Source organism: Photinus pyralis, unplaced genomic scaffold (genome assembly GCF_008802855.1).
Source record: "Photinus pyralis isolate 1611_PpyrPB1 unplaced genomic scaffold, Ppyr1.3 Ppyr1.4_LG4, whole genome shotgun sequence".
NCBI classification, from domain to species: Eukaryota; Metazoa; Arthropoda; class Insecta; order Coleoptera; family Lampyridae; genus Photinus; species Photinus pyralis.
In genome coordinates, this window is record NW_022170511.1 from 20,368,829 (window position 1) to 20,380,490 (window position 11,662).

At 38.5% G+C, this 11,662-nt stretch overlaps 1 protein-coding gene and 1 long non-coding RNA gene across 2 annotated transcripts; both read left to right on the forward strand.

Annotated features, from left to right (window-relative positions):
* LOC116169498 lies at positions 1-382 on the forward strand. Its single transcript, XR_004144972.1, has 2 exons — positions 1-98; positions 155-382. It is a non-coding gene; the product is annotated as an uncharacterized LOC116169498 (long non-coding RNA).
* Positions 383-8,044: 7,662 nt separating this feature from the next.
* On the forward strand, positions 8,045-8,864 carry LOC116169494 (keratin-associated protein 6-2-like). The gene is made up of 2 exons (XM_031485605.1): positions 8,045-8,132; positions 8,188-8,864. Exons 1-2 carry the CDS (start codon positions 8,121-8,123, stop codon positions 8,773-8,775), a joined length of 600 nt encoding a protein of 199 aa, XP_031341465.1. The 5' UTR covers positions 8,045-8,120; the 3' UTR covers positions 8,776-8,864.
* The last annotated feature ends 2,798 nt before the right edge of the window (positions 8,865-11,662 follow it).

Sequence of the window (11,662 nt, forward strand, 5' to 3'; positions counted from 1 at the left end):
TTTCTTCTCATTAAGTTGTTGAACTGTCCGCATAATAATGAAATTGTTTGCATTCATTATCGTTGCCTTGATTGCTGTATTCTGGTCTCCAGCAACCGGTAAGGATAAAGTTTCACATCTCACACATCGGCACTAATTTTAATCCATTTCATAGCAACGTTTTGCGATCCACCATACTCATGTGTAAACTTCTGCGTGTTTGGTTCCGATCCTGGAATCTGTCCGACCGGACAGTCCTGTTGTAGATTAGGCCTGGGGGGAAAGTAAGATCTTTTTGACAACCCTTCCTATTAGTTTAGAAGAACTATGTAATTCATTTCGATGATGTCTACTATGGCTGTTTGTACCGAAAGCTTTTAAAATAAATAGTCACATTACTGCCTTTCTAATTTCATTTTATAGCAACATACAATACAAGTAGATATTTGTTTCACGTAACTCACAACTCGACCTATGTGCATATTTTGCTTCAAAGGTAAGTTTCTACGGAAGCATGGAAGAGATATTCAACTCATTTTGGAATTCGAAAGAGCTTCGAGGTCCTTTTGAGAATGTACAGATCTTCAGGTAAGTTATACAGGGATAATTACGAAGATTTACGTGTGTTTTTCCCTATGTCACAGATAAAGGGATAAAGGTCAGAATTATTTCAAAGCTTTCATTCGATTTAAAAATTTGCCAATTCTGCCAATTTTCCTTATACTACACCTGTTACTTGTCGACAAACTTTGCAAAGGGAGTCGTGCTACTAGGAAAACATAATAAACGAAGAGGTCTTTTCCTAGCCCTGTCAGAATTATTTCAAAGCTTTCATTCGGTTTAAAAATTTGCCAATTCTGTATCAGGATCATATGAGTGCGAAGAGGTGTTTATTTTCCTAATACTACACCTGTTACTTGTCGACAAACTTTGCAAAGGGAGTCGTGCTACTAGGAAAACATAATAACGAAGAGGTCTTTTCCTAGCCCTGTCAGAATTATTTCAAAGCTTTCATTCGGTTTAAAAATTTGCCAATTCTGTATCAGGATCATATGAGTGCGAAGAGGTGTTTATTTTCCTAATACTACACCTGTTACTTGTCGACAAACTTTGCAAAGGGAGTCGTGCTACTAGGAAAACATAATAAACGAAGAGGTCTTTTCCTAGCCCTGTCAGAATTATTTCAAAGCTTTCATTCGGTTTAAAAATTTGCCAATTCTGTATCAGGATCATATGAGTGCGAAGAGGTGTTTATTTTCCTAATACTACACCTGTTACTTGTCGACAAACTTTGCAAAGGGAGTCGTGCTACTAGGAAAACATAATAACGAAGAGGTCTTTTCCTAGCCCTGTCAGAATTATTTCAAAGCTTTCATTAGATTTAAAAATGTGCCAATTCTGTATCAGGATCATATGAGTGCGAAGAGGTGTTTATTTTCCTAATACTACACCTGTTACTTGTCGACAAACTTATGCAAAAGGTGTCGTGCTACTAGGAGAACATAATATACGAGGAGGTTTTTTCTAGGGTATTTTATCTGTGCCTATGTCTACTTTTAAAAGACAAAATCGCTTCTCACGGGCGCCTAATTTTATGCATCTGAAATAAACTTTTTAAAACAAATAAACATCAAGCTGTTCGAATATTGCTGTTGTGTTGGCTTAACAGAAAATAAATCTTTTACGCTCCTTAAACTGTTTCCGGCACTATACCAATAATTGACAGTATCAACTTCTTCTTCAGTTGTTTTAAGATGTTATTTTGGTGTCATAAAATCAGGCGCCCTTCAGAAGAGATTTTGTCATGTGAAAGTAGACATAGGGAAAAACAATACCCAAAATCGTCCTGAAACTTTCTGTCAGGAAATTTGAGGTTCCATGACAGAGGCAGAGCAGACTACGTTTCCTGACGCTTGTCACTTTACTGACCGCAACTGTCACTTTACCGGCCGCACCGCCACTTTACCGGCCGCATTTGTGACATTTCTAATGTTTATAGTAACTCCTGTCATCATTGACAGATTGACATTAATCAAAAGTTTTATATACAAATTGAAATATTATATTAAAATACGATTTCGGGTAAAATTTAATACAAAACTCGTCAGTAAAATGACATTACTTGACTCGGGAATTAAAGTGCTCGGCCCCAAAGGGCCTCGCACTTCAATATTTCCTCGCCAGTAATGTCTCATTTTCCTGACTTTTATGTAAGTAAATAACTATTCTGGGAATTTTAATATTGTTTTGGGAATTTACAAATTTTTCATTGAATATTAAGCGAATCCGGAAACCATTTACCTTTCGACATCGATTTTCCCGGAAATTTAAACCCTGCTAGTTATTATAGACTGCACTGAGGAAAATAAAAAATGTTTTTTGTGCGATTACTTATTAAAATGGAAAATCGCTGACTTGGAAACATCTGGAAAGATCTTTAAGCAGGAAGCCATTATTGGTCGGAGATCTGTTTCATAAAACACCGAAAAAAACAAAATAAGGGTCTAAAGCTATGGAAAAGCTCTAGACAGCATCTGGAAAACCAAACTCTCTAGAATTAAAGGTCTAACACTTTCCAAAACTGTTATAGTTTCTTTTAGGGACTCCTTAGGTCTTTTCAGGACTTTCTATAAATATGAAGGTACATCTACCTTTCTTACAACCCGACTTTCCACAAACGTCCAAAGGCCACGTTAAAACACTTTCTGTTTTATTTAAAACGTCTTCCCTCTCTTTTTTATATCCGTACCACTTTCTTATTCTACTGTTAACATACGCACAATTCCTATCTAAAGAGCGCACCTGCGACAACATCTGTTTACAAAATGAATGACCTTCTTAGCGGTAAGCGCAACCCTTGGCGTAGCGGTGGGTTTATTTTAAACTTTAAAGTTACTTAAACTTTTACAAACACTTAATACAACTACAAGTCTACAGCAAATGTCCCTTATCTTTCCTTAACCCAATTTTACAAGAAAATAAACAATTTACAATGCGGTATTTTAAACAATAATCAACCATCGTTCAAACCACGTAAATGTACGCAACCGTACAACACGTAACTTTACAAATGAATAGTGTTAGAGTTCACAAACCTTCTCGGCCTTGATTATCGCGTTTATTACTTTGCATTCGAATGATCCTTTTTCACTCACTGCTCGACAAGAATTGCACCGTGAGTTAATACTAATTGCTCTATTCCCCACTACTTTACTTTTTTGATTCACACCCATTCGGGGACGTACTTCTCCACCAATAAAACTCATTTGTTCTAGCCAATGAGATGTTTGGTATCTATAACTCAACTCCTCGTAATGTAGAATACCGCTGAACCAGAAAAAATACGCGAGACGTGGGTTCTTTCTTGAACTCAACGTCACTGAAGGTCGTAAACGAGGGTTCCTTTCCGAACTAAAGGAAAATCAAGGTCACTGAAGGTCAAACTTAGACGCGGCGATTCCAATGTTACCGAAACTTAAGCTTGAAAGTGAAATAGAGGGAAGAATTGAAGGTGAAATAGAGGGCATCTGAATCTTCAACTGCCACTACACCGCCGATGGTGCCACGATCTTCACTATTCCTAGTGGCCTACAACACAACAAATCTCGAGTACCCAAGTCCCCTCGTAACACAGTTTCAAAGCTGGAAAGTAGTCCTCGGGTTCGCCTTCTAGTACTGCCAAGTATAAGACTAATATCGTCTAAAATCGGGAAAGAAGTAATGATCGGTAAAAGTAAAATCCCGATTATTTCCCGCTCCTACACGGGTAAATGTCAGAAGACATACCACGTAAAAATGCGAATCAAAATAAATCCGTCAACGGACTCCCGTTACATATCCCCCTCAGTGTTGCGCCTTGTCGTGGTTCTAGAACTTGAGTGGTTCATTGATCAAGGCGGCGTGTAACACCAGGCTTGACTCGGCGTATGAATCCAGAGCAAAACCTTCGTGTTTGTGGCGTGCGAGGCGATGAACAGATCCTGAAGAGCGACAACACATTACTTTGGCCGGAACTTCGCTTAAAACGGGAGACACTATCGGCTGTGTCGTCGGGTCAGCCGCCGACTCGGTGGGCGTGTGTAGGGTGGTGCCAGCAGACTGACTAGCTGAACGTAGACAGTTCTCGAATGATCTACTCCGAAACGAAATCGAGCCTGTTTTCTGCTACCTTTAGAGGCTATATTCTTCAATATAGACGTCCCCTTGTTGGACTCCGTGGTGGATGGGGAGCTACAGGGACGAATTTGCACTCTTCCGACATGGGGACTGATCAAAATAATAAACCAGAGGGAGGGCCACGAGCCTCAACAACACGCCAAACCACGCAAGCGCATCTCCGGCACTGAGCAGAAGAGCAAAAAGAAGGTCAGACTAGCCCAAATGGGTCAAACTGCTCCAACAGTCACCTCCAAACAATCCACGTCTTGTGAGTCAGCCCCCAGACACCTAGAGCAACTCCTGGCAAGCGGAGAAACGGATAGGCGGAGAGAAAAAGACGCAAAGCTCACATCCTTCTGGATGAGGATGTGGCATTCCAACATCTCCATGAACCTAGCAGAGTAAGGTCAGCAGAACACAATCAAACATATTGCATAATTAGGTGCTAATTAAGTGCCCTATTCCCGAATTAAATGCTCCTTTTTAGCGCATTTTTGCAAAAAAATTTTTTTGTAAAAAGTAGCTTTTAATCTCACTTTGGCTGGCTGGCTGGCTGGCTGGCAGTAAATGCGCGCCCGTAGAAAAACGCTTGTAAAAAGACAAGGAGTGTACATGTAACTATCGGGGCCGTGTAATTAAGAACGTTAGGGATGGGGCTACCAGATTTGGAGTCGACGACATCTGGACGCCATCCCCGAGCGTATTATACTAACCTGGAGATTTTTCAGTTTTTATCTATCTTCTTCTACAGTTTTTCTCCGATTGTTTTCAAATTGGTGTCGTCGGGAAGATCTTGTCAACGCGCACAACTCCTGCGTGGCGGAATTTTGTTTTTTTTCCTAGGGGCGAAATAAACCACCTTTTGCGCGGCGCGCTTCGAGGGGTTGTCGACTTTGGGCCCCCAAAAGTTTCTTACAGCGCGAATCGCGGTCTCTCTTTCTCGTGTCACTAATAGAAGGTCGAGCTATGTGAAGTACCCAAAAGTTGAATACGATTTTATGCCGGGATTTTAACGAAATCTACCAAAATGTGAATTACGAATGAACGGGACGTCGGAACTGTGTATCGACAAAGGGAATGTGGTAACCCCCGACGAGATCTTACTGATGGTGGAGTCGAAACTTCAAATCCGATTTGTTGCGGGTGATCAGAAGTGGGTGTCGACAAAGGGAATATGGTAACCCCCAAAGGATTTTACTGACGGTGGAGTTAAAACTTCAAACGCGAATTGCGAGTGCACGGTAAGTGAGAAAATGGTACCGACAAAGTGAACGTGGTAGCTTTCGGCAAGATCTTCTTGATGGTGGAGTCAATATTGGCTAATAAAACACTGATCTGCCACACAAAAATGCGCTGAAGTCCCTTCGATCTCACACGAGGACTTTGATCATTTTTTTTTATTATTACATGTTCTGCCAGGTTCATAATTTAAAAAGGAGCATTTAATTCGGAATAGAGTACTTAATTAGCACCTAGTTATGCAATATGTTTCATTGTGTTCTGCTGACCTTACTCTGCTAGGTTAATGGACATCATTCCAACCCTACATATTCATCTTCAGGGATGGATCTAAAACAATGGAAGGAACAGGCACTGGTATTTACTCCAAAGAACTGAACTTCCATATCACCCAACCACTAGGAAAACTTCCTACTGTATTCCAATGAGAGTTGGCAGGACTTAAGTTTAGTGGCAAGAAAAGTCCTTATGCAACACAATTAGAATCTCAGCAGAGCTACCCTGCAGGCACTTGGTCCGAATGTCACCATGCACTAGAGCAAGTAGCAAGCAGCAACACTCTTGAGCCTGCATACGTCAAAGGACATACTGGAACGGAAGGTTATGATAAAGCGGATGAGTCAGCCCGGTTGGCCTCAAAACAGGTGTTTTATGGTCCAGAATCGGCTCAAGGCACCCAAACCCAGCACATGGATAAGTGGAACATGATGTTAGATTGTCGCTATGCGAAAGAAGCCTTCAACGGACCATCTCGTGACCTGGCGCGTTTTTGCACAGGGGTATCAAGAAAAAACCTGAAGTTACTCCTGGACATTAAACAAACACGTACACTGCATGGATTTGGTAGAATCACCATCTTATAAATGATGGTATACAGACGACGAGACGGCACACCACATACTTTGTGAATGTTCCGCTCTAATCCAACTGAGACGATCCTTGGGGGTATCCTAACCGAAAATTGCTACGATTAGAGTAGCCCCTTCCAGCATCCTGAGGTTTATCTCACGTGCGGGATGGCTTGAGTGACGTTGAGAGGTCGGAGGACTCTAGTCACCCTCCTATCGTAATCCAGAATCCCGTTACATAGACAAGAACAAGAAACATTCAGACAAAAACTATCTTTCTTGTTTTCCATACAGTATTATTTGGATTTGATCGCTTCCCAAACCACTGTTTCAATATGTCCGATAACATTATATAAATGCTTGACGGCTGTAATGGGGGCGCTGAGGTTTTGTTATCTGACAAATTTAAAGCATTTTTCTTGGTAGATTTGTGAAACATAAACCACTTATAAAAATCGGTAGTTTAGCTATTTATCAGACTTGATTAGTAGAACTATATAAATAATTTAAGAAGTGTAAATGTCAAATGTGTTTTGATGAGAACTAGCGGCCTTGTAATTTTGGGAGCAATAAATAAGAACGATTTAAGTACGGGCCCATGTGAATGTAACAAGTTCTTAACACGCGAAAAGTAAACTTTACAAATTTGGATTACGCCATAGTTGGCTTTGCGAAGTGCAAGTAAAGCGAAACCAGGTCGAAAATGAGCGACGAATTATTATTGAAAGTACAAAATCATTTTTTTTAAAACAGAACCGTATTTACAATATCTAAAAACACAATCTATAATCTATAAAACTCGTATTATGTATTCTTCTCACTTTCCCTTTTACAGATATATCATATGTTCACCACACCTTCATCATATTCGTTTGGTACTTTCCATATCAGGACGTCCAGTTTTTTCCTCGCCGATGTTATTTATTTGTTACAATTTCGTGCAATGAAATTAGTTAAAAGTGACAAATTTAGCATAGAATTTGCATAATGAAATGATAGCCTTCGACAAATTAATGAGGACGAGATTTACGGCTAACCATTAGCAAAATAACGAACGACAAACTTTAATCTTCCGAAAAATGTGCAAGCTTCCCATGAAAGTGCATTTTTGGTATAAGATTTCCAAATTTAAGTAAGCGCAATCGTGTAGGTAGCCAAATTACGTTGTGTAACCTTGAGAGATAAATATTTAATTATAATTGTCAATTATTTTAGTCTTTTTTTTTTTAATGAAAGTGTGACTTTAGAAATACATTCAAAATAGTTTAACCCAATTCAATTGCAAGGTTAATTTCGTCCTTTGTTATTGTTTATTTAGATTACGCTAAATGGGATGCCGAAAGAATAAAATTCACATATTTTCGCGTGGATTAGGCAACGGACACACGCATTAAAAGAATTACGAAAAGATTTCTTCAACAAAAATTTTATACTACACCATTTAGGTTAATTGTGGGCAAAATCCATACAGCCCCTATGTTGACTATGCACAGCACTTCTGGTTGTGCAACAGTTCTTGCGGAAAAGTCGATTAAATCAATGGAAATTTTGAAATGTCACTCAATAATTGCTAACTTTTTCAAGTGATTAATACAATTAATTAATTATATAAAATTTGAAAGTAATGAACGCCTATTAATTTTATTCAGCCCTGATCGCCGGATCCGGCCTAATTATGTAATAATTAACGAGTTTTACCGGCGCGCTGTGCGATACACGAATTGAGGTGCAAGTGTTACCCCCGTGTGCGCCGTCGGTTTGTTTGGGATGTGAATGGTCCAGTTTTCATTCACACACGTGATTTGCAAAAGCTTTGCCGGTATATAAAGCCAACTTTGGTATGGACTTCATCACATTAGGTCTGTTCCAGTTACAGTCAAGTGCAATAATATCAAAATGAAGTTCTTGGTGAGTATGATGTTGATGTGCGGGACCAGTTGACGGAGTGCGTTGTGGTTTTCAGGTTTGCGTACTTGCGATTGTCGCCGTAGTTTGTGCTGAAGAGGAGAAGAAGACTGAGAAGAGAGGTCTTTTGGGATTGGGATACGGACATGCTGCACTTGCCGCACCAGCCCTGTCATACGGACACGGTTTGGGATATGGACACGGTTTGGGTTACGGACATAGTTTGGGATATGGATATGGTTTAGGACATGGTATCGGACATGGATTGGGATACGGACATGGATTGGGATACGGACATGGATTGGGATACGGACATGGATTGGGATACGGGCATGGAATTGGATACTCTGCACCAATTGTGCATGCCGCTGCACCAGTTGTACACGCTGCACCAGTTGTTCACGCTGCACCAGTTGTACATGCCGCCCCTGCCGTTGTCAAAACCGCAGTAGCAGCTCCAGTCATTTCGAAAACCATTGTAGCCGCCGCTGCACCCGCCATCGCCGTTGGACACGGTTATGGATACGATCACGGATTCTATGGCGGTCTTGGACATCATGGATTAGGTTATGGATTGGGATATCATGGTTTGGGATATTCTGGATTAGGATACTCTCATTTAGGATACTCCAAATACCTCCATTAAAATTATTTACGCCTAAAATACCTCCACGTTTTGTAAATAGTTTATTATTTTGACATCGTTTTTTTAAATAAATTATGATTTTCCATTAATATTGGTCTTTTATTCTATTTCTTCCAGTCTTTGGAATATTTAGACCATTAATTGTTATTTAAACCTGCTATGATTCAATCGAACTAGGATATCTTGATGCTAAAATGTCGCTCCCCAGATCGCAGACCCTGCGTAATATAAAGCAACTAAATTAACACATCAGATATCAATCAATCAATCAATCTTTATTTGTCCGTATACCATAAATGGGTTTTGACACGTCAGTAAATATAGTAAATAATAAATTAGTACAATGCATATATAAAAAGAATAATATAAACAGTTTAAAATTTCAAGTAAATAAAACCTAATCTGATTATGTGGCTGAAACAGAATAATATAGATTATAAACAATTTAACATTTTAGTTAAAAAGAGACAAAACAAAGATAAAATATAAACAAGTAAAGGAAAAAATGACTGAAGAGAATACTACTACACAGGTACACAAAAGTAAAGTAAACAAACAATGAAATAAATAAATATCATTAACATTATTGAATAATTATAATTACTACTATATTATCATCGAAAGATGCTAGATCTAGACGTTCCGACAAACCAACCACAACGACAGATCATGTATGTACGTTTATCGGTGCAAACTCCGTTCCCTTTGGGGACTTTGAAAATTGCAAATGCAACATAACAGCTAAAAAATTGAAGTTCGATCTATAGGTATGTTATGAACTTTTTTGAGCTTTTCAACGCATAAATCTAATTCAGAGGTGTCCTGCCTAGTGTCCTGCTAAGTACACGGTAATTTGACAAACACGACACAAGCTCAAAAATCGAAATCACTTTCGAGGTTTTCAATGATACTATTTTCAATTTTTGGTCACCAGTGGCGTGCTGTATTCCAGGGACGTATCAAACATAAAATAATGTAGTATTGATAATCCAAAACTTTCGGTAGATTTATGACAAAAAAATTGGCTACGTTGCGCTCAAATAAAGTACCAAAATTAAATATGCCTTTAAAATCTTGAATTATACATTTAAATCAACAAATACAGTCCAATGCAATGTAATACATCGTCTGCTTTATTTATGATACAAACGTTATAGGTTACAATTCACAGAAATACACAATTCAATGCAGGTTTCGAATCCCATCTGAAAAATCTGTCTTAAAATTAACACAATTTGAATCTAATGATAAATTCAATTATAATGTATCCCAAAGTCTTAAGCACAAACAATATAAACGACTGTTCAGAGAAACTCAACTCAATTGAGTTTATTAAATACGTGGTGCAAAAACGTACCTTTATCTTGAACCGACCTGTATCACGTCACACGTAATACGATCCAGGTTTCGAATGCAATTACGGAAAGTGTTATAACAATGTTCATAGCAATCTTCGATCTAATTGGCAACTTCTTTATAAAATCCCGGCGTTATTAACAATGAAAGCTGTATGTATATGTAATAGCTGCTTCTTCCTCGTACATGAAGTTAGAGGCGCTTATTCTTTGCTGATGCCTGATACAATACTTCGTGCGATGACAAAATGAAATGCAAACTGGATCGTGCCGTCGGATACTTTTCTTCTACGAATTTATCAGGGAGTCGTTGCCCTCTGGATGAAGTTTTTTCGGATGTTATCTGAAAACTAGCGAGAAATTAATGTTTCAAATCAGTGTCCGAAAAAATTGCAAAGAAACGGCAATCGAACGTGGCTCCCTTATGATAGTCTTAGACCGAATGCCTTCAAAGACTTCCCAGACTAACCCCTGTCTATTTTTCCATTAATTAATCGACGCCTTTTCCAATATGACGTCTTTAAAAACCAATCAGGATCGCTGTACTCGCAGAGTGCAAGAAAAACTAGGCTGTCCCTAAAAAACCCACACACGCGAATTGTGCTCGCAATTGTATTTCTATAATGCGGACTTGTAATCTCAAGGCTGCGTAATTTTTAGATCGGAGATCTTTGCAACAAAAACCCTAATAAGATAAGATTACATTCTATACCTCCGACTCACTGGAGCCTAGAATTTCCTATTCAGAGGACAACGCGCTATAGAAATCAAATGACGCAGAAAAGACGACCATTAATTCCACTAATTACATAAGGATTTTTACAATTCCCATTTTTATTTGACCAACTAACATATTTCAAATAAAAATTAGTGTAATACATTCGTTTTATGACATGGCTAAAATATTCAAAGCTCTAAAAAATTCCCAAAAATCCCAACTTTACCTACCTCTATAAAATTCGAAGAGAATAAATCCAAATTTAGAGCTACCGTTACATTTTCTCGAGTTTCTTTGAATACCGTTGTTGACTATATCTGAGATTAGTCCTAACAGTACGATAGACCTGAATAAGCTAATCTGGGGATCCCAGGAGTCGGAAGAATATGAAAAATCGGAAAGATAGACAAACTTAAAAAATAAAACGCCAGATGAAATACAAGCATCGAAAAATTCATATATTACAAAAAAATTAGGAAATTAACGATTTGAGAAACTAAAGAATTTGAAGAGAAAACTTTAAAAAAGTGGGAGAATTTAATGAAAGAAGAATAAGAGCTGTATGAGTTGTAAAAATTTGAGCAATTTTAGATATCAGAACAATTTGAAGAAACGGAAAACTTCGAAGAATTAAAAAATTTCCGTCGATGAGGAAGGTGATCTGCCATAGGTTTAGAAAAATCTTCCGATACTTTAGAATGTGTTTAAAAGCTTGCCAGAGCTTTTCGTCGCGTCACAAAAGCTCACTTTAGGTCATTCCTAAACTCTTAGATACCTTATTTAATTATACGCCAAACCGGTACTGGAACCTTCC